A 23,244-nucleotide genomic window follows, 5' to 3' on the forward strand; every position below is an offset into this window, starting at 1 on the left:
ATATATATCTGTAATAGCCATGTTGGCACTATAGCAAGGTACAATAATGTCCCAAATCCACAAAACCTGCTGCAAGGTTTTGAAACTACACTGCACAGTGGAGCTTCAATAGCCTGAAACATGTTTATGGTTGACCCCATAAAGGTATCAGTTTTGTGGATCTTGGGTGTTACTATACACAGACACTGTAGGGATGTGCCTTAGATGTTCCCCAGAACTGCAAGCGCCAATAAGAACAGCTTTCCTTGAAAGTTATTATCCCAAAAGTAACTCTGGTACCAAAAGAAAGAAAACAATTTGAAATTCTCATCCTTTAATGAATGGTCAGTGATCATTTTGAGCTGCTTCTGTAGAATACAATTAAACAATATACTTAAAGGTTTCCTCAAAAGAAGAAAAAGAAAGAAAGAAAGCTAACACCCCTCCCCTCCTTGTATTGTTTCCTTTCATTGACATTCCATTCCTTTGGCTCCCACAGCGTTCAGTTTCATTGCAGATCCATGTCCCGAGGTGTAAGAAAGAACTGAAAAATTCTCTTGATGCGCCCAGTGACATGTGTTTATTTGAGAAATAACCAAAAACAAAACGAAAATAAAAAAGAAATGGATAAACCAAACTGCTTTCCCAGGCACTGCCACTTCAAGAGGAAAAGTTGGATGTTAACTGTGGGAGTCTTTAATACGCTTTCTGTCTTTGCAGGTTGTTTCTCCTTCACCTGCTGCAATCATACGGCGTAGAGTTCATAAATCTTCTTTACACAGTACACCAGGGCAGCCAGTGCTATCGTGTTATGCAGTCTCTTTCTGTGCAGGTCATCCTTCCTCACCAGAACCACCGGAGTGGAGGAGGTGAGTGTATGCAGGGGCAGGCGGGAGAGTTTATAAGCATTATACTCCACTTGGTACTTGCAACAGGGATCAAATTGCCAGGAGATCCCATACAGGGTGCAGCAGGCTATGCTCAGCACGCCGGCCGGCAAGGAGATGTAATGGGAATAATCTGCTGGGAGGGCCAGTGGGGTGAAAAGGCAGGCCGTGCCAGCCAGCACCGACGTCTTGTGCAGGCAGTTCCCGACAGTGATCCAGCGGGCCGTCTCGTCCCCGATGCGCGTCGGCTCAATCACAATGTATTTGTATTGGGCCTCCAAGGCTTGTTCCAGCTCATATTCAAACTGGTCCTGAGCGTTCTCCCCATTGTAGATTTCATGAACGATGTAACAGTCTGTGGCTGACAGGCTGACCCTGTTAGGATGAAAAGTAAAGAGTTACTCAAGGCACTGGGAGCTTGTCCTCCATCATCCTATTCAGAAGAACCCACGTGCCTCTGGCTCCCTGCTCACTCTCTGTTGTCTGAACAGGGTCTTTTCCCCTCGAGGTATTCATGTGTGCAAAGAAAGGTGACTGTAAATGAGGATAGGATACGATACACAGGGAGGATAGGCTAACAGACAGGGGGGCCTCAGACTCTGGATCCTTTTTAATAGTCCCAAGTTATGCACTGAGGAAACTAAACTCTTTGGCTCAACGTTATTTCAAGAAATGACTGCTTTTCATAACTCTTTCTGGCTGCAATGTTCCACCTCTCATGTTTTATCAGCTGTTAAAATAAGCAAAGGAGATATTTGCAACTGATTTTGAAGGTTCAGTGCATACAAGGCAGAAGAAGCTCAGCCTCTTGACAACTGGAAGCTTTGTCCCAAACTCCCCTCATGTTCTGGAGCCTTTCCAGCAGGAGCAGCCACATATTCCCACAGCTAACTTTCTTCATCATAGGGACTAGACACCTCTACCTGGTGTTTAATTTACACAGAACTCTATGCCTAAGAGAATGGAGCCAAGTCAGCAAGCTTTTTATCCTTGTCACCCCCTTTACAGCTACATGCAGACATCACCCCCCAACCCCACTAAACATAGCATATAATAAAATCATTTGGTTTCGTTAGTGTGCATATTTTCATCCATATGTCCTTGCCTTTCGTCTTCCAGAGAAAAAGATTTGGGAAACGGAGGAGGTATCAAGGCTTCCAAGTCTCAGGCCCTCCTTCAACAACTCTGACCTTCATCCGGGGGTCCTGCCCCACCATTTGTTAACCTGCTTCCTTTCTCTTCAGTACTGTTTTCCATACTCATTTAAGACCATTTGCCAATGGTGGTTCTAGCAGCTGTCAAAGATTCCAGGCAAGATCTAGGGATCATTTCTAAAACAAGATTCACCAGTGCCAAATGATGTCTCCAACAGATGAGTTTAAGAGCTACAGACAGTTTAATAAGTACAGATTAATAAACACAAGAATTCTACACATAAACTGGAACATTGTTCCAGATACCCAAGTGGTGCCAAAATAGCATTTTTCAGCACAACTAGATCCTAGCTCTGGATAGCTCATTTCCACGCACCTTTTATAAGCAAAACTCTTACAACGGAGTTATTTTAATAATGGAAAATATAACCCTTGTTATCAGTATACCTTGCTGAAGTCCAAGAAATGTTTCTGACATTGTGAATTAAGGCCACAGGTCTTTTCCAGAAAGGGAAGGTGTACCTGCATTTCGAAAGGCCAATTTATGCATGCAAAAGGCTTTCATGAGAAAATGATTGCCTAGACACCAACCCAGAAAACGGAGCCAACTAACAACTGAATGCTGAGAATAACCCGTCAACGTTCACAATGGAAATTGCCAGGAAAAATGTCTGAGCACATTATTCAGTCTTCCTAGGAAGCAGATACCAACACTTAAAAAGTCAAGGCATTCCCTCAACTCTGCAATTGCCAGCATCTTCCTATTTTCATTATGAACAAAGCTTTGGAGCAGCTGTGTATGCCACATATTTGTTTTCCAGACCCCCTCACCCCAAACAAAGGGAAGCTTTGTGCACACAGAGTTTGTTCAGCAACCGTCTGGAATAATGCTTGCCTCAGTGGCATTGGGAGACAGTGTGAACATTAGTGCTGCAAGAGGACCCCAGCCAGCCATCTCATTTCAGCAGGAAGTCTGTGAACAGAAACCCAGATTCGTTACTACTGCTATTCTCTATGTGACAGCCTCATTAACAATTCCAATATAACTATGCTCACCAGGTTGGGCTCCCCAAGACAGTAAAAAACCTCCACTTGTTCTAGAAAGCTGACACACATCTCTTAAAGGCTGCCACAATATGTGTGAAGACTGAATGTAAGCCATGGCACAGGCAAATCCACAGGTGGGACAGCACATCGGGAGCTTCATTGCCCCTTCATATACTCTGAGTCACTCCAGAAAAGAATACAGAACAGTAGCCAAGACTGCAAGCGTTATTTACTAGCGTATATTCACAACAGCTGGAATAACTCCTGGTTTATTATAAATGGATTCATGCCTAGGAACCTAAATTTTCTCCTCCATTCAACCTCTGAGTGCGCACAGGCATGTTCAGGCACATGTATATTAAGGTCGTAACACTATAGTCAACTGGTTGGTCAAATTTTAGTCTGTGGAGGTACAAATTAAGGGCAGATGTTCATTGCCTCCATCATTTTGATGCATCAACTGTTAATAGGCCAAACAAGAAGACAGTGCGGTTGCCTTCTCTTTCAAGCAATAAATGGCAGCCTTTTAATCATTATGTTGCTGTTTTATACTTTGTTCAGCATCACAAAAAGGTACAGTCAGCCCTCTGTACCCAAGGATTCAAGTATCCATGGCTTGAAAAGATTCAAAAAAGTGCCAATCCCAAAAAACAAACCTTGATTTTATATAAAGGACACTATTTTACTACACCATTGTATTAAATAGGACTGGAGCATCCACAGATTTTGGTAGGAAGGATGTCCTGGAAACAAACTCCAGTGGATACAAAGGGCCCACTATATCTGTATTAGAGTATTCATAATATGCACATTTAATCAATTGTTCATTTAAAAGACATCATGCAAGTGCTTAATTAATTTGACAATCCCAATTCTATATTTTTATCCCACTTTCCATCAAATATGTTCAAAGTAGCTTTTAGTATAGGGTTAAAACATACCAGATTGCGAATAAGAGGCACAGTGCTAATTAAAACCAAAAGCACTCCAAGTCACATTTTGTTCATTTAAAAGCTCAAGGAAAATGAAAGATAGTTGTTACCTTACGCTTACAAGAATTAGAGCTGATGCCAAGTTCATGTCCGGGGAGAGCGTTCCAAGGTCAAGGTACCAGCGGATACACAATGCAAGATGCAAGTAATACATACAAATGGTGCCTGTGCATGCACACACACATACACAAATAGTTATTGCAAATGCCTCTCAAAAGCTTTTGGATAAACATTTTTAATTATTATTTTGTTAATTCACAATTTGAAGAAAAGCACTTGCTTAAATGACCGAGAGCCAGCATGGTGCAGTGGTTTCAGGGTTGGGAGGCCAGGGTTCAAACCCCCGCTCAGCCATGGTGAGGGGACCTTAGGCAAGTCACATCCTCTCAAGCCTCAGAGGAAGGCAAAGGCACATCCCCTTGAACAACCTGGTCAAGAGAATCCTATGATAGGTTTGCCTTTCTCATTGTGTGCCTTCAAATCATTTCCAACCTGTGGCGACCCCATGGAGTTTTCTAGGGCTCAGAGTGTGTGACTCCCAGTGAGTTTCAATGGCCAAGTGGGAAACTGAGCCCTGATCTTCAGAGTCGTAGTCCAATGCTCAAACCACTATGCCATGCTAGCTCTCAGGTTCGCTTTAAGGTCTTGGAAGGATATGAATTCTTATTTCTGGAACCTCACTGACAGCTGTCAAGGTTTATATCACATGCTGCAAGTCTCAAGCAGCATGTCTGACAATTACAGGAGCACTGGCATCCCAATGCACTCTACGCTACATAAGACCTAGATCACCTTGTCTCAAGACCAAGTTATAATCAGGTTTGACAGGTCCCGATGCAGATGCAACCACACAACATCGTCACTTGGAGATCCTGGCCTCTGATGCTACTGTGCGCCTCCACACAAAATGTTCCAACATTAACTACAGCCAAAGAATTCAATGTCACCAAAGCAGTACATGGCTTGATACGACTGCCTGGGAAAGCTCAGGGCTGAAACAATAGAGTGGGAAGCGGAGATCAGAGAAGAGAGCAGCAAGAAAAATTTTCCCAGAGCATCTATCCACACACTGCCATTGTCAGCCCATTAATATCAGCCCCACCATGCAAAGCCAGGCTCCAAAAGAAAGGGCAGGGAGGAAGGGAAACAACAGGGTAAAGAATAATAAATGTGAACAGGCATAGCAGAATTTCATTCATAATGGAAAAGCTGCAAGTCCAGAGCTGAATAAAAATAGCTTCAGCCGCGATGAAGCCTGCCCATCTTGAGAGACTCACGCTGAATGTGTGAATGGTATTCTGCACAAGGAAAGAGTCACAGGGTGAGGCTGTGACATTTTTGTGATTATTCGCAGGAAAAGGAATGTGTTGAAGGTTCAACCTCAATATCGTTTTTATAAAGAAGATATTCCATCATGTCTGGCCAGATATTAGAACTCTTTGTGTATGTATATAGTAACAGACACACCGATCACCCTGAATGAACAAGCCACTACTGTTTGGGAAAGCAGACCACTACTACTGTGGCACTTTGGAAAGAGCTGGTGGCCAAATGCTTGGTCATGAACCAGATCCGCCTCATGGGTTCATGACCAAGACAAGATCTGAACTAGAGAACTTTCTGGTTCCAAGGTCTGTCTCAAAGACTGTGATTCCACTTCACCTGGGAGTTAAGCCACATTGCCTTCAATGGCCAAGATCTGGTGGTCTAAGTATACTTCAGTACACACCATGAATTGACTTTCCTTGCTTTGTCCTCTCAGAGCAGCCATCTATGGTGCCAAAAAGCCTCCTCCATACTGTTTCCCAACTGTGAAGAACAGGGTTTTGGAGTGAACAGGTAAGACAGAAGGCAGAAGAAGGCAATACAGATTCTGGCAAAAGAAGCAGGATCCTGCAGAAGACCATCACTGTATCCTGGCCAATGGGACTTACTTATAAGCACAGACACCTAGGTTTGTGCTACTAATCATTATGTGCCATGCGCTCTTGTAGCTCCAGGATTGTTGGAGAAACAGCCATTTTCATTTACTTCAAAAACAATCCTGCCTAAAAAAATCTTAAAGCTGCCTAGAAAATGTGCAGAAGTGTTGGCCAAAGGTTATCTCCAGCTTTTATTTGGAGCCTCTGATACAATCCAAAGCAAATTTTGCTTAAAACAAACATGAGTACCAAAAGGCAAACAGTTTAATCCAGGGTAGAATAACATGCAACTGTATACTGTACTGTAAAATTAGACCATTACTCCAATCTCCTTCCCCAAAGTTTTGTGCTCTAGCTGTTTTCAGCCATAGCTCACATCAGCCCTAGCCAATGTGGCCAATGGCCAGGGATGATGGGAGTGGACATTTGGGGTACGCAAGGTTGGGGAAACCTAAAAGATGAAAGGATTCTCATTAAAGAGGCATCTTGCCCAAATGGGAGGTTCAAATGCATGCAGGACCCTATCAGATCCTGTCTGACCTTGGAAACTAAACAGGGTCAGCTCTGATTAATACTTGGATGGGAGACCATCAATGAATACCAGGTGCTGCAGTAAGCTATATTTCAGAGGAAAGAACTGTTAAGTCAGATCACTGATTCATCAAGCTCAACATAGTCTACTATGAGAGGCAGCAGTGTCGCTCCAAGGTTTAAAACAACTCCCTTCCAGACTTATTTGGAGATGCCAGAAATCATGGAGACCTTCTCCATGCAAAGCATACTATATGTAATAAAATTCCCCATACAAACCATGCCACTATACCTGGAGATCCCTTTAGGACTGGAGAGCAAGGAAGACCAAGCAGATAAAAGCATGATATAAGTGAACAGACAAGGCCTTCATTAGATATTGGAGCAAAACCAAAATCCATGAAAGAAAAGGCAGTCTGTCAAAGGACAGTATTTGAACTGTCTCGCTTCCTAAGCCAAAGAGATGTTTCCCACAAGTCTGAGGAACTGACTGTATTATTAAATCTGACCAGGTTTCATCGTTCCAAACAATATTTTTATTAGTGATTCTCCTGACATGTCAAAAAACTGCTTTTCAGACAGAAACCGTGCAGACTAAAAGGTTTAGTTCACTGTCCTTGTGAACCCTGACCCCACAATCCGATATAACATATTAATGAAGAGAAATCTATCTGCCGTAATGTATGCACAGACTTTGCAATTACCTGGAGAACATCAGATCTGTATCTAAAAAGATCCCTAACAGTCAAAGACTGAGATGTTACACTTAGAGGAGAACACTGATCAAGACAACCATGGCTATCTGGTCCCTCTCCAAAGGAGAAATATGCATTTTCAACACTTATGAGGAAGAGAAACAACACAATTGGGCTAAACATAGGTTCAACATAAATTCAGAAGATCTGAACACACCACATTATTTGGAACAAGAACCTCCTCTGCCAGCTGTGTGTAAGCAGTAGTTACAAATATCAACCCTATCTCATTCAGGAAAATAGGAGTAATTCCTGCTACGGACTATAGTAGCCACAGTCACTTGAGAGCATGTAAACTGTTGGGAAATGCCAATAAGCTGCTTATCTTACAAGCAGAGAGGCAAGCTGCTTTCACCATGGACACTGCATCTTAACATTTAACCATGGTCAATGGAACCTAAGATTTACAAAGCCTGCTTCACACCATGGTTTTACATCCTGCGTTGCAACTAATCCATAACAGGGTATTCATATACACTATGGCCTGTTACAGACTGCCAAAATAAAGCTGCTTCGGGTCTCTTTGGAGGTATGCTATTTAAATGATGCATGGGTCCTAAGAGTCCGGAGGTCGCGCCAAAGCCACACTCCATTCCTAAGCACTGGAGTGCAGCTTTGCTGCAGCTTCCGGATTCTTAGGGTGCATGCATCATTTAAACAGCATGCCTCCAAAGAGACCCGAAGCAGCTTTATTTTGGCAGTCTGTAACAGGCCTATGTATTATTTGCACAGACACACTTCACTGAGCAGCAGATACATACACCAACTTCCTAAATCACTTCTGCAGGCTCTGTTCTTGCTGCAGAGATTGCCCTGTTGGCCTTGTAACTTGATAGGCTACTGATCTAGGTTTTAACATCTGTGGACACTCCGTTTACTATGCTGTAGTGCACTATGTACTACATGTAGCACATAATGCAATCAAGTACATTATGTACCACTTGCTTATGGTAATTCAGAAGCTGGAGCTCTTTTTAAGTTAAAGAACTCGGTTCAGCTGAGCCATTTTGGAACCAATATTTGTTTATTTTAAAAGTTTATTTCTTTCACTTGTAATGCTGAACATTAAAATGCTTTTTTCCAGTGACTGAAACCATCCCTAAAAGAGGTAAAAACCAGTCAGACATCTTCATCCATTGCAAAGAAGGGAGTTGGCAAAAACAGAAACCTGGGAAACTTGCTAGAAACTTGGAAATTGGAGTAGAATACAACTGCAATAAAATGCAATCTGCAATTCACAGGTAAGGCTGTTTGCTTCGTACCTACAGCACTATCATCAGGACTAAAAAACTTAACCTCTCTTAAGCTTTAGCAACTGAAGTTGATATCCCCAAAGAACTCAGGAGAGATTAATTATCCCACCTCATTGCATTCTCTGATGAAAGCCAAGTGACAGCTAATGGACCAAAGGAGGGGAACTGCCAAAGCCAACAACAGCCACTGGATTAATCCAGTGCCAGCTCTCAACCCACACCTCCCAAATCCTAAACAATGCATCAACGCCCTAAAAGCACAAATCACTCAAACGGCACTAACAGCTGTGCACCGAGAGGTCACTCTCAGAGGACTTTGGGGGGGGGGACGTTTGCCGCTTTCAAAAATAGATGTTAGGAGCATCCAAGGACATTTTTATAGCCTCAGGAGAGGCGGCTCTCTCCACTCGGAGCCTAACATCTGGGAAGGGTGAGAGCGTCCTCTCCTTTAAGTCAAGGATTGCTTCGCAGGCCCCTTGCCTTTCTATCCCAACTATGAAGGTGCAGCTTGTCCCCTACACACAACCGAGTGGCACTATTTTATTCTCTGCTCTCCTACCCTCTTCAACCTCCATCTTCCACTTTGTTTCTAACTCTCCAGCCCTCCAAAAGTAAATAAAATCACACCTCTAAGTCCTTTGGCTTCAAGGGCCTTACTATACCCTTCTCCAACACATGCTTGGGATCACACCAAATTCCTGCAACTTCCCCTTCTCTCCCATAGCCTTCTGCCATGCTACCTACCTACCTACCATCTTACACCAACATAGACCCTCACTGCCCACCCCCAGAGTTTCACTTCAACAGTCCTCCCTCCCTCCAAACTATTCCCCTCTGATGCTCCTTCATCTCCTTGACCTCACACCGGATTGCAACCCTGGAAGGTGGGGGGGGGCACCAAACTAAAAGCCCCAGACTTCACCTTGCATTGCAACCCTGAAGGGAAGAAGTCCACCAAACTAGAACGCTGAACTGTAACCCTGCAACACCCCTCCCTACACCTTCACACCAATGTGCCCCTTCTACTCCTTCAACCTCTTTTCATTTGCTGCCTTGACCATGACCAACTTATATCCCCTCCCATTGCCTTTATTCCATAGTTTGTTGTTGTTAGCTGCCTTTGAATGGACCTTGACTCATGGCAACCCTGAGACACCTCCAAGACCCCTTATCCTCCACTTCTCTGCTCAGGTCCTGTAGGTTCAGGCCCATTGGCTACGGATTGAGTCTATCCATCCGACATGAAATCTTCCTCTCTTTCTCCGTTTCTCTACCTTCCCCTGCACCATTGTGTTTTCTTATGGGTCGCGTCTTCTCATGATGTGGCTGAAGCACAATAGCCTCAATTTAATCATCTTGGGCCCCATACATACAGGCCAAAATAATGCTGCTTTGGGTCACTTTGGAGGTATGCTGTTAAAATGATGCATGCGTCCTAAGAGTCCGGAAGCCACACCAAAGCCATGCTCCAGTCCTAAGGACTGCAGAGCAGCTTTGGTGCAGCTTCCGGACTCTTAGGACGCATGCATCATTGAAACGCCATACCTCCAAAGTGACCCGAAGCAGCTTTATTTTAGCCTGTCTGTATGGTTCCTTGGATCCTAGGAAGATTTAGTACTATCTGTTGAAGGACCCATCTGTTTGTCTTCTTGGCTGCACACAGTATCAGTGCCACAACTCAAACGAATGGGCTTTCTTCCTATCTGCTTTCTTCCATTTCCAGTCTGTGGGTACAGTTTCTCGTATGTGTATAATTTCTTGGAAATTTGGGGGGGGGGAGCTAACAGGTTTGCCCCCCAGTTCAAGCCCAGTCTCCCTTCTCCTGGTTTAAGAAGTAAAGGGGCACATTGGTGTGAAGGTGTGTGTGTGTGGTGTGATCCCCCGCCCTGTTTCAAGGTGTTAGTTGTGTGTCCTTCCTCCAGGGCTGGAGTGAGGATTGTAGTGTGGTACCCCCCCTCCTCCTTTCAATATGGCAATGAAGGAGGAGGAGGTCTGAGGGCTTTACTATGTTGCCCCCCTCCCTCCAGGGTGACATTGCAGCTGAGGCCTGGATGTTTTAGACTTCCCTTCCAGGACTGCAAAGCCAGCAGAGGTCTGGGGATTTAGCTTGGTACCCCCCCTTCAGATTGCAATGCAGGGTGAGGTCTGGGGGTTAATCCCCCCCCCCCAAAGACACCAATGGAAGGAGAGGTCTGGGGCTTTTAGTTCAGTCCCCTTCCTCCAAAACTGTGGGGCGAGGTCTGGGTGCTCCAGATTGGTGCCCCCCCTTCCTTCCTTCCAGGATTGCAATGTATTAAGGTGCAATGCCTGGGGTTTAGTCCAGTGCCCCCCTCTTTTCAGGAGTGCAATGGAGGGAGAGGAGCGAGGCCTTTATCTTGCAATGCAGGGCGAGGTCTGGGGGGTTACTTCGGTGCCCCTTTCCTTCCTTCCTTCCTTCCTTCCTTCCTTCCAGGATCGCAATGAAGAAGAGAGGGAGGGAGGGAGGTCTGGAAGCTTTAGGCTGGTGCCCCTTCCTTTCCCAGGATCGCAACGCAGGAGGAGAAGGGGCCTGGGTCTGAACCCAGGAGAGACCCATTCCAAGAGGGAGCCAGGCAGCCTCTCCTCCTTCCCTTCATGGAGCCCTCTTTGTTCCCCTTCAGGGCCCTGGGGCTGGTCCAGAGCCGCCCAGGCGAGCCCTGAGGGACGGAGCAGGAGGAGGCCCGGCCTCCACTCACCTCTCCCGGGGACCAGCGGCTGCAGCGGCGGCGGCGGAGCTGCCTTGCCCGGCGCGCCTCCTTCCCCAGGCCGCCATCTTGGGGAGCGAGGAGGAAAGAGAGAGAGAGAGAGAGAGAGGAGGAGGAGGAAGAGCAAATGTCTCCTCTCTCCGCCAAAAGTACGGCGGGGAGGAGGGGGGAAAAGGAAAGGGGGACGCGCAGGCGCAGTGGGGAAAAAAGGTAGGCCGCTGGGAGGGAAGCTGCTGGCGGGAAATGTAGTCCCGAGGCGCCAGAGGGAGAAGGAGTTTGAGAGAGAGCGGGAAAACATCCTAACTACAAATCCCAGGGAGCTTTGCGGAGACGACTACGCTACCCCGGCCTCGCCTCGTCCCGCTCACCCCGTGCCGCGCGGTGCCTCACGGGGAACGTAGTCACATAGTCACGCTTGGAAAGGGAGGGAGGAAAGGGGAAGGACTCTCTTTCCCAGAAGGGAACGGGGGCGGAGCTGCATGTGGAGAAGGCCCGCCCTTCGCCGGTCACGTGCGCGGGGCAGAAGGAACGTTTACCAACACCCCTGACAGGGAAGGGTTTGAGGACGTCGACTCCGCCCCTTCCTAGCCAACTGGCCAATCACAGTCTGGCTATTGCACGTCTATCTTTCATAAATCCCGCCTCTGGGCAAAAAAAACAACCCTTTTTCAAGTTCTTACATTTAAAAATACATTTAAAATACATTTAAAAATAAGGCAGTTTGATACCTCTTCAACTGCCATGGCTCCATCCAATCAAAGTGGTTTTTTCATATGGCCTTTCAACTTCCATCATATATATACATATACTATATATATATATATATATATATATATATCACCTCAAAACAGTATAAAATTACATTAAATTATACATATATATATATATATATCTTTATACTGTTCTGAGGTGATTTTTGTTTTCAAAACAATGTTTTAAAATTTAGTTGTAATGCTTTTTAAAAAACAATCTGAGGCGACTTTTTGGGTCCCTTCAGGAGAAAAAATATAATAAAATAAAGAACTCTGGGATGTGTAGTTTATTATATTATATTATTTATATCCCGCCTTTCTCCCAATTGGGACCCAAGGCGGCTCACGATATATATATATATATATATATATATATATACACACACACACACACACACACACACACACGTTAAAACAACACTTTAAAAAACAAAACAATCCAATGAAAACAGTAAAAAAGTGTTTAAAAATACAACGTAACAAAATTTAAAAAGCAACATGGTTAAAGAAAATAGACAATAAAATAAAAATAAAAAACAGGCCTCCCTCTCCAATTCGGTTCAAGTGCGAACCATGATCATTTAATCCGGTTCGAACAGCAGTAGGAAGGGTTCAACCCTCTGCTCTGCAGGAATACAGAAAACATCCCCAAGAGACGGCCATCCAGCCTCTGTTTAAAGACCCCCAAAGAAGGAGACTCCATTACTCTCCAAGGGAGTGTCTTCCGCTATCGAACAGCTCTTACCTTCAAGATATTCTTGCTAATGTTGACGTGGAATATCTTTTCCAGGCCAGCGGCCTCCTTCTCGTGATGTCCATCCCAACGGAGATGGGATCCAGACCTTTGCCAACTCTGGCTTCGCTTCTAACTGTCCCATTCAACAGCCGCAGAATGGCGCAGGTTGCAAATTCCATTGCAAAATTCTCAGCCTGGAACCAGAACCTTGGGATATAAAATGTCATTTATCGAGATGATGTGCCTTCGAATTGGTTTCAAAGTACGGCAACGATGAGAGGGTTTTCTTGCCAAGATTTATACTAAGGAGTTAGTCCTCGCCTTCCTCTAAGGCTGAGGGAATGAGACTTGTCCAAAGTCATCTGGTGGCTTCCCATAACTTAGCAGCGATTTGAACCCTGGTCACCCAAAGTCCTAGTCTAACACTCAAACCATTATGCCATAAATGGTACATAGAAAGATCTTGTGGCACCTTTGAGACTGACTAAAGAAAGAAGTTGGCAGCATGAGTTTTCATAGACTTCAGTCTATTTTGTTAGATGTCCAAATGCATCTGAGGAAGTAGACTGAAGTCTATGAAAGCTCATGCTGCCAGCTTCTTTCTTTCAGTCTCAAAAGGTGCCACAAGATCTCTCTATGTACTGATTCTACAGACTATCACAGCTATATCTTTGAAGTATGCCATAAATACATGGCATTTATTTAATTTACATTTGGCCTGTCTTCCAACAAGTGGTGCAAGGCAGTTGCAAGAAAACACTCCATGAATACGGTCCCATTGAGAACATCAATGGAAATGTACTTTTAAAAGGTGATTTATTTCTGTTGTTACCTCCTCTGAACAAACCCTGCCAAGAAAAACCCATGATCGGCTTGCCTTATGGCCGCCGTAAGTGGGAAATGACTCGAAGGCACACAATATGCACACAAAGTTCCCCTTCATCATGCTACAATCCATAGGATTCTATGGGGAAAGCAATTGCAATTAAACCATTCCCAGTCTATGGGGTTGAATCGCCTTCAAAGTAGGGATGGGAATCATATGGACCCTTTGGCTGTTGTTGGACTGCAACTCCCAGCATTCCCCATCACTAGGTCTTCGTCACTGGTATCTTCGTCACTACACTACACACCCTTTTCTACCCCATACTAGCAGATAAGCCCAGCATCGCTTGGTTTAGCCACACTTTTTATTGTATTCCATGCAACAGGATCAGGTTTAATAATACGACAAAACAAGGGAAGGATAACGTTAGCCCCAAACAGCAACAGAAAGGTCGTTTTTTAAAAAAGAGGTCCTGAGTAGGAAAGGCACGTTATTTACCACTTTAATAGAATGAGAAAAGGGAGGGTTTAAAATAAATCCACATTGAGTGGAACAGACAGGAAAAGCCAAGAAGAAATCTTCTGATTGATTTGTATGTTGTTCAACTATCTGTGTTTGCCCATTAGCTGCGTAGCTCAAATGGACCTTGTGCCTTCGAAACACCAGCAAGAGGTACTTCTTTATGAGCTGGAGCCCATTCGCATGGCAGAATTATAGTGCTATGATTCCACTTTGTTCACCATGAGTCCATCCTATGAAATCCTGGGATTGGCAGTTTCGGGAGGGGCATTCATCTGAAGGCCAATATGGCACAGTGGTTTGAGCGCTGGACTACGACTATGGAGATCGAGGTCCGATTGCACAAGGATTGCCTTTACAAATGCCAGAACGGACTCTTTGTGGCTCTAAAGATATTACAGGCAGAGCCTCCCTTATCTGAAAAGCTTGGCACCAGAAGTATTTTGGATTTCAGAGGGTTGTTTGGATTTTGGAATATTTGCATATACATAATGAAATATCTCAGAGATGGGACCCAACCAAGTCTAAACATGAAATCCATGAGTGTTTCATCTACACCTTGTACGCATAGCCTGAAGGTAATGTTAAACACAATACATGGAGACCCACTGGGTCAAGTCACATACTCTCAGCCCCAGACAAAACCACAATGGTTTTAAGGTTGCCATAGGTTGAACATGACTTTAAGTTATCCAACATTTCGAATTCTCTAATGCAGAGGTACCCAGACTTTAGTCCCCAGATATTTTGAACTTCAGTTCCCAGAAGGACCAGTGAACTTGGCCAACAAGTGGCAATTCTGGGAACATCTGGAGGACCCAAGTTTGGGGACCACTGCTCTAATGCCTTGCCAAACTACAAATCCCAAGATTCCATAGGCTGGAACCATGGCAGTTAAAGTAGAATCATAGCGGTCTCGTTGTGTAGTGTGAATGAGGCCCTGGTCTCCCAGTGATGAGTAGTTTTGGCCTCACCAAGTTGCATGGCAGACACCTGTCACAGAGGAAGAACTACTTTAAAAAGAGAGAAAACATTTCCGTTCTATCAATGTTGATTTCGTGGATCCCTTGGTGGCAAGGGATGAGTTAGAAACCCTCCTTAACTAGTAGGCATTACTGTTCAACATAAAACACAGAGGGATGGGGGCACAGCAGTAAACCTGGCGTTGTAATAAAATACTACCCAAAAGGCCTCTGTTGGATCAGAGACTGAATGGATGGTTGTAGCATCTCAGAGATGAAGCTGCAGCACTCTCAAAATACTGAGCTTGTTTTAAGGCAGGGTCGGCCAGTCTTGGTCTCACCGATCTTCCTCCTGAAAACCAAGGCAAAGGGCCTCAGCAGTGCGTTCAAACTAGGCAGCAAATATGCCCTGCGCAAAACAGTGGTTTCCTAGGGCAGGAGGTGCAAAGCCGTTCTTCCAACAGCCGTAACAAATACGCGAGAGAAATGGCACAAAGAACACATTCGCAGCTGTGCTCTTTGGCAAGGCATTGGACAGCATCTTCTGACCTAAACTACAGAATTACAGCAGTTTGGGGCCACTTCAATTAGCACAGCTTCCATCCAATGGGACTTGTAGTTTGATGAGGTACTTGGGATTCTGTGCTAGAAATGTGTAGCTCAAGGCAGGGCACTGGAGCCATTGCTTTCAAACTTCGGTCCTGATGTACTTTGCCTGACCAAAGTATAAAACCTAGAATTCCAGAGGATGCTCCTACATCAATTAAAGCAGAACCATAGCAATATAACTGCATAGTTATATAGTCCAACAGCACAACAAACTACAAATCCCTGAATTCCCCAGTATAGACCTATGCCAGTTGAAGTGTGATCAACCTGCTGTAACTGAAGTACAGATATACCCTAGTTGTGAGTAGTGCCTTGAATGTTAACCTTACCAAAAGATGGCAATAAAGAGAACCAGAAGCCCTGGGTTTGTGGATTATACAAGGATTGCCTTTACAAACGTCAGAACGGACTCACTGCTGTTCTAAAGGCCGAGCATCCCTTATCCGAAATGCTTGGCACCAAAAGTATTGTGGATTTCAAAGGGTTTTTTGGATTTAGGAATATTTGCATACAGATAATGAGATATCTCGGAGATAAACATGATATTCATGTGTGTTTCATGTACACCTTGTACGCATAGCCTGAAGGTAACGTTATACACAATACAGCCGAGCCTTTGTATCCACAGTGGTTCCGTTCTGATGACAAATACTGTGGGACCTCAAGCCCCATTATTGTCAACTGAGGTGCAACATTGCGCAACCACATTGGGGCATGCATGCGCCACCACTGACAATAATGGACCAGGGCCATCTATGGATGCTCCAATCCACAGATGGCTATCACACTGATATGGAGAGCTGACTATATTTTAAATAGTGTTGTGCATGAAACAAAGTTTGTGTACATTGAACCCTCAGAAACCAAAGGCTTCACTTAGAAATAACCCAGTTTGAGACCACTTTAACTGCCTTGGCTCAGCGTTAGGGAATCCTGAGCATTGTAATTTATCGGGGCACTGGACCTCTCCGATAGACAAAATGACCGTTCCCAGAATTCCCTAGCATTGAGCCAGGGCAGTTAAAACAGTGGGTTATTTCTGCAGTGTGTTTTAGACCACTATCTCAGCCACCCATGTGGACAATTTTAGATTTTGGAATATTTCGGGTTTTGGAATTCAAGAAAAGAGAGACTCAACCTGGACATATAAGTCCCAAGCAACCTAGATCCCTGTTGAAAGAAATATTCCACAGCAGCCCAAAATGTTATCTTCCTATCATCGCTTCCCACCTTGCTCCCTTCCACTGAATTTCCCCAGTGATGCATCTCAAGTTGGGCAGGAGAGGAAGACAGTTTTGATACCGAGAAAGATGCCATGGCAATGTGCTTAAGTCTCCACACTTTTGCTAAACCAGGTCTGTTGGGGCAGAATTATGTGACAGAGAAATAATAAAACAACTGAGAAATTGGAATCACCTCTGCTGTCCATTGTAACAACATGGTGCCCTTAACAGCCCTCAACCAGGCATGAGGTTGGGGTTGAAAATATCAAGCATGAATATTTTCCCCCCCTTCATATATAAATACTACTCAGTTTGAATGGAGGAAGCTACAAAAATAAGCCAAGTCCATATATGTCTCTGTCTGTCTGTGTGTTTTGGTGGTGCAGGGGAGAAACAGGGTTTGCACACTTAAAAAGTAGTAAAGCAAATCCTACTGAGCCTTTTTTGTTTTGCTGACAGCAAGTCTCTCTGCAGTTCGCATGCTCATCTCTGCAACCACACAAGGGGTGACCAATTCTGCAATTGTTGAAATGCCCAGGGTTCATTGACTGCATGCATTCCCTGCAACTATCATTTGCTTGCTTTCCTTCCTTCCTTCCTCCACCCATCATCCTCAAGCTTGTTATTGCTTCTTCCACATGACCGAAAACGTCCTTCTCTTGAAGAGAAGAACTCTGGGTCGGGGAAAGAAATCCAACCAGTACTTGGAAAGCAAAACCCAGTAGCTCCTTTCCGTCTCAAATGTGGGGCCGAGGTTTTCTTCCCTCGCCATTCCAAACTGAGGAGATTGTTTCATTTCTCCTTTCAACCCTGTGCGACTATGGCTGCCATGACCTTGTTTGGAAGGACAAAAGACGATGTCCAAAATGTCCATAGCTCTCACGTCTCCTTGCTCAAAAGTAGAATGTTTATTGCATTTAGCACCAAGACATCACTTCCCCTCCATGTGCAAAAACCGTGGTTTATTCTCCATTGCGGTTGTTGTTTTTGCATTTCCACATGGTGAAGTGTGGTTAAAGAACTGCCCCAGATGCCCAGAGACCATCTCTACTACCAACACAGTTGTCCAGTTTTGCCAACTCCATTGAGTTTCAAAGAGCGTAAAAAATAAACGGGTGCCGAGTTTCAAAAACCGTCCCCCTTCCGAAGAACAAAAAAGGAGGAAAACTGTCACAATGGCATCGATGAAGGGGGTCTCGACCCCGCTGCTACATCCCCCGCTATTGCCGCAAACTAATAAAGCCAAAAAAAGGACCCAGATTTACATCTGATGGTTTCTTTAGAAGAGAAGGCCAGTGTAAACAACAAATTCCAGGTGAGCCAAACTATTGCAAGAGCCAGATGGAAGAATTGTTGAGGAATCACACATCTGTCATTACAAAAATAAGAATCCTTGCGTTGTACTGTGGCCGATTCAGGGGGGTTTCCAAGGCAGCACAGAAGCAAAGGCTATGTCAGAGAGTCAAGGATCTCTTGTATCTAAGGAGTCTGGCCTCTGTAGCCCCCCGGCTGCATTAAGACTGCAAACGTTCCAGATACTGAGGCAGGGGGTTCTCCTTGACGTATTTCTGAATGTACCAACATGTGAGGTGGGCTTTCAAGTCTTCTTCAACCACAAAATCCAAGGCTGCCTGGAAAACACAAGAAAGTACCACCATTAGCAATCTGCAGAGATGTCTTCAATGAAACTAAGGCTTTCACACTACAAAACTATAAGTTAACACTACTTTGTTGTTGTGTGCCTTCAATTTGTTTCTGACTTATGGTTTTTTTGGGTGTGTGTGTGTGAAATTTCCCCAAAATCACACGGAAAATAGGTTTTTTTTAGATTGGGGGAGCAAACTTCGGGTGGCATGCTTACCCACCTTTAATGTACGTTCTGCATTTTTAAAAAGATACGCACAAAGACAAATGAGATATACTTGTGAAATAGGTTTACTTGTATTTGGGGAATTGCATAATACCAACTTCAAAATGCTGAAAAGACAATGCCACCAGACCTCAAGGGAAAAAACCATTTGCCTGCCAAAGGGAACAGTACACTAGAAATGTCTTGATTGCTTTTCAAAAGCTAACTTCTACCTCTCAAATGTTGGACATATGGAAGTAGCATGAAATGTTACGTATGGGAATTTTTAACACCAAGGAGGAAGAGGCAAAAGCATCTTGTCTCACAGATTTACTCAGGGAAGCTCAAAACCTGGAATATAGCTGCTAAATGTAGCACGTGCAAACATTAGCCGAGTGCCACCTTTAGTTTGCTTGTGCAAAATTGCCCTATTTAGGATAGGGAAGAAATCCCTTTTGGCACAGATCGGGGCCCCTCGATCCTGGCCTCATGCAGACAAAGGAAACGGCAAATTGTCCTCAGCTCCCCTCTGTTTGATGCAAAAGGGAGGAAAAGAGAGATACTCCAAGCACCAGAAGATTACAGGCAGAGAGAAAGAAAAACCAGACATATACAGAAACAGCGGGATGCCCCTCCATACCCTCCTATCAGTCAGAGGGGGGTAGGGATAGTGTAAGGAAATGCCTACTGGGCACTGCACGAAACAAATTTGCAAAGCCATGCCGCCGCTCATTCGCAAATTGCAGGTTGGAAAACTTCCTTTGCCAGCGTTCCAATGGAATAAGCTACTGTGTGTTTCTCCAGGTTCATAAGCTAGACAGAAAACACAAATTCGTGGCAGTGGAATCAGGAAAGAGCAACTAAATAAGACCAGGAAGGCTGGGGTTTTGCTGCTGCTCACTACTCACTTCAAGAGCTAGCCTTCTCAAATCTCTGGTAGAAACATTTTTCAGTTTGAGAGAGAGAGGGGGAAGGATTGAAAAGCAGCTTTTGCTAAAATTGTATTGTTCCTTGCTGGGGGGAAATTTCCCTCAGTTGACAAACTCTACCCAGACAAATAGGCAAGACTCTAAAGCGATCACCGAATAAATTTTAACTGTCATTCACAAACATGGCAGTGTGAATTTTCCTCAGCTGACAGAGACAGAATAGTAAAATCAAGAACACAAACTCATTTTCCTACATATTGACAATAACTTCATTCATTCCTCCCCGCCTTCAAGAAAAATTAACACACCCCAACTTGAATTGCTCTCTTCAGAGCATGCAGATGCATTAGCCATTTTTAAAAGGATCTGGACTAAAGAAAAGAAGCACATGTATACAAGAGATTTGTTATTTCCCAAAAGAAATGTTGAAGTTGATGTTTTATTACTTGTATAGCAATAGCAGCTTCATTTATAAACCGCTTCGCATTTGGACGCCATCCTCTGTGCAACTGTGGTGGATGTTTCATGTATCAGCAGGGGATACCTATTGTAACGTCAACAGGTTTCAGCCGTTGGCACATTGCAAGATGTTATTCCTAGGTCTCAGCTTTTGGCACCAAAATCTCAGCGCCTCAGATAGTCCTGACCTGGCACCCGTAACAATTTGTCATTAAATGCAATGGAACTGGTTAAAAATCAAGGCAAGGAAACAAATCCGTCAACTCTCTTTCCATCCGTCCCAAACAAAGATTCTTCTATTCCCATGCTGAAAAAATCAGAGAGGCATTACAGAAGCACACACCGCATCAGTGGGCCAAGGCCTTGTGCCAACTCCTTTCAGAGGTAGGAAGCTGGTTGTCAGGAGCAATCAGATATGCAATGTGAGCCTCTGGCGCCTTCTGCCACACGATGCGCTGCCGAGTCCTTGCCCTACTCCCAGAGCCACCTGGCCACCTCTGTGGTTAAAAATAGGCTATCAAAACAGTGGGCCTCAAAATGGAAGAGCACATGGGGAACGAACACAGACACTCTCAAAGGTTTATTAGAGCAGGCAGTAATTGGACATATGGCTTCTCCTCTCCTGCCCCAATTCTGCTTACCCTCCAACTGTCCAAATTTGGCAGAGACTGTCTCAGTTACTCCTGTGTCACATCTGCTTTTAAAAGGTCCCAGTTTCTTATTTTTCCTGGCTCAGCAAAAAGCAAACTCTTGCAGCCTCTCCTTATTTATGTGTTCTTCTTCATTAACGGTCACCTTGGACATTATTACATGGGAGAGGGGACGCCATTGCCCCGTCCCTGTCCTGTGGTTGTCCTGTGCTTATCGCACAATCTTGGGGAAGACTTTCACACAAAATTGCACTTATCGGGACATTGGTCCATCCAGAAAGCGCAACTGAATGTGATTGTGCAAAAGGCTTTCTCACTATGAATGTCCCGTGAATGAAGTGGAATTGTCCCTTAGGCTTGTTACAGACAGACCAAAATAAAGCTGCTTCGAGTCACTTTGGAGGTATGGTATTTCAATGATGCATGCGTCCTAAGAGTCCAAAACCCGCACCAAAGCCATGCTCCAGTCCTAAGGACTGGAGTGCAGCTTTGGTGTGGCTTTTGGACTCTTAGGACTCATGCATTATTGAAATATCATACCTTCAAAGTGACTCGAAGCAGCTTTATTTTGGCCTGTCTGTAACAGGCCTTAATTTCCTCTAATTTTGTATTATTGGAGGATCCCGGTAATACAATTCCACTTTCTTGACGGGACATTCATGGGATCAATATGTTGTAGTGAGAAAGCCTTTTGCGCAATCACGTTCAATCACATTTTCTAGATGGGATAAAAACACCCATCCCTGTGTGATAAAGTCCTTTGATCACACTCTGGTGTTGCTTGGCCACACATGTCCCAACTTTCACCTGCGAAATATTGAAGGGCACGCATGTGTGGATTGTTTAGCCTTCTTCTGATCTCCTTCCAGGCTGATCCCCAGATGCCAGACTGCAATGGCACATTTTCCTTTTGGCCATTTTCCTAAGAGTCAGCCAGGTGTCAATGCACATCACGCTAAGCCTTTAGTCTTTCTGGTTCAATATTGTCTATACCATGGACAGGGAAACTTTGGCCCTGTAGATATTTTAGCCTGCATCAGTCCCAGCAGGCTTAGTCATTGATAAGGGAGTTGGTGCTCAAACCATGAGAAGGCTGAGAATCACTGATCTACACTGCTTTGCAGCAGGTCTGCATTTCAGGAATCCCAGACAGAAATCTTCTCCAGCTGCTAGCTAGAAGTATCATAGATTAAACTTGGAAACATCTGTATATAAAGCATGTCCAAGAGGAGAATAGTAGCCTGCTACACAGCTCATCCCACAATTCCCCAGCTCTTCTGTGCTCCCATAAAAATACTAATGTTTGGCATATTAGCTCTGGAGTTGAAGTTTAGCACAGATTCAACTAGCCAAAGATCAACTCAGCTGGTTCTTGGCTACCTCAGTCAGTTAGGACTGTGCTCAGTGCAAATGGTAAAGCAATATCCACACACACACCCCAACATCTGTTGAGAAATCCACTTGGTAATCCATACCTTTGCAAGATGCTTAGCTATTCCTCTTCCCCTGTAGGCATCAGGGACTTCCGTATGTTGCAAGTCTACTATCCTCTTCCCCACATACTCATACAAGAGGACTGCTTTGTCATGGCAACCTGTAGGGCAAAAACAAAGAGAGAGAGACAGAGAGATGGGTTGAAAAGTAGTTTCTTAAGTTTTCAGGCTTAAGAGCTTTGTTCATTCTTGGTTCCAAATGTTACATTCCAAGAGAGGACACATAATCCAGAAGGCACTATACAACTGTGCTGTCTTTCCATCCTTTCCATCCCAAGATAAGGGGAAAACTGAAAGAGGAAAAAAAGACAAAAGTGAAAATATGGGAGGGCTGCAAGCCTGAAATACTGTATACACACCCCTCATCTAGAGTGATGCTCTTCCAACCTCACTCCAAGGAGTTTATTACATGAAGAAGATCGGGAGTTTATCCCCTGAATAATCGCATAATTACGTGAAATGATTTTGCACAACGTCGCACAAAACCCGCCATTAAAATGGTCAGAAAGAAGCATTAACGCGCATCTTTTTACTTTTGGGATTTCAGCAACAATGCATTTCCACTATCACTTTATTTGCGCAACTGCGTGTGATAATCATTCGCACAATTACTCGCCATTTTCGCTTTATTTGTGGGATGCTTTAAATGTGCTTTAATTCCTCTTTCATGCCAAAATTAGCCCCAGTGTGATAAACTCCAGAAGGTGGGCCAATGGCATTTTGCTGCCTGTGGCAAAACAAATGCAGGGGTAGCAGAGTTGGCCAAATAGCCAAGTACAACCCAACATCCACAAAGGACACAAAACAAAACACCTTTGCCTGATGAAGACGCCAATGGAGCTTTGAAAGCTTGCAACAGGTATATTGTGCAATTTTGTTGGCTCAATAAAGGTATCACTGTTTTGTGGATGCTGGATGTTATGGTACCAAAACTGAAACTTACCTTCAACTCTGGCAATGGGAGACTGTCATCCACAAAACCAGAGGGAAGCAG

General features: G+C 44.3%; 2 protein-coding genes across 6 annotated transcripts in view; both read right to left on the reverse strand.

Moving 5' to 3' along the window:
* Positions 1-296: 296 nt before the first annotated feature.
* On the reverse strand, positions 297-13,190 carry TMEM11 (transmembrane protein 11). Of its 2 annotated transcripts, none has more exons than XM_089540335.1 (2): positions 11,235-11,568; positions 297-1,241 (listed from the first exon to the last, which is right to left on the reverse strand). In XM_089540335.1, exons 1-2 carry the CDS (start codon positions 11,309-11,311, stop codon positions 725-727), a joined length of 594 nt encoding a protein of 197 aa, XP_089396461.1. In that variant the 5' UTR covers positions 11,312-11,568; the 3' UTR covers positions 297-724. The 2 variants fall into 2 exon arrangements, 1 of the variants encoding a protein (XP_089396461.1); XR_016282486.1 differs by lacking the exon at positions 11,235-11,568 and adding an exon at positions 12,741-13,190 and having other exon boundaries at positions 1,155-1,241.
* An 857-nt stretch (positions 13,191-14,047) lies between these two features.
* NATD1 (N-acetyltransferase domain containing 1) overlaps positions 14,048-23,244 on the reverse strand; it is a 159,354-nt gene continuing 150,157 nt past the window's right edge. For all 4 annotated transcript variants that reach the window (XM_089540792.1, XM_089540793.1, XM_089540794.1 and 1 more), the window contains 2 exons: positions 22,233-22,351; positions 14,048-18,501 (listed from right to left, as the gene is read on the reverse strand). In XM_089540792.1, coding sequence (XP_089396918.1) covers positions 18,385-18,501; positions 22,233-22,351 — 236 coding nt within the window. In that variant the 3' untranslated portion in view covers positions 14,048-18,384. The remainder of the gene's footprint in view (positions 18,502-22,232; positions 22,352-23,244) is intronic.

Source organism: Sceloporus occidentalis, unplaced genomic scaffold (genome assembly GCF_023333645.1).
Source record: "Sceloporus occidentalis isolate IW3139 unplaced genomic scaffold, rSceOcc1.0.p SCAF_10, whole genome shotgun sequence".
Taxonomy (NCBI): Eukaryota; Metazoa; Chordata; class Lepidosauria; order Squamata; family Phrynosomatidae; genus Sceloporus; species Sceloporus occidentalis.

Bases quoted from the DNA above. Each gene is read 5' to 3' on its own strand.
- TMEM11 (XM_089540335.1), bottom strand. From the start codon at position 11,311: ATGGCGGCCTGGGGAAGGAGGCGCGCCGGGCAAGGCAGCTCCGCCGCC. The intron at 1,242-11,234 runs GTGAGTGGAGGC...TCATCCTAACAG, and splicing joins GCCGCTGGTCCCCGGGAGAG to GGTCAGCCTGTCAGCCACAG.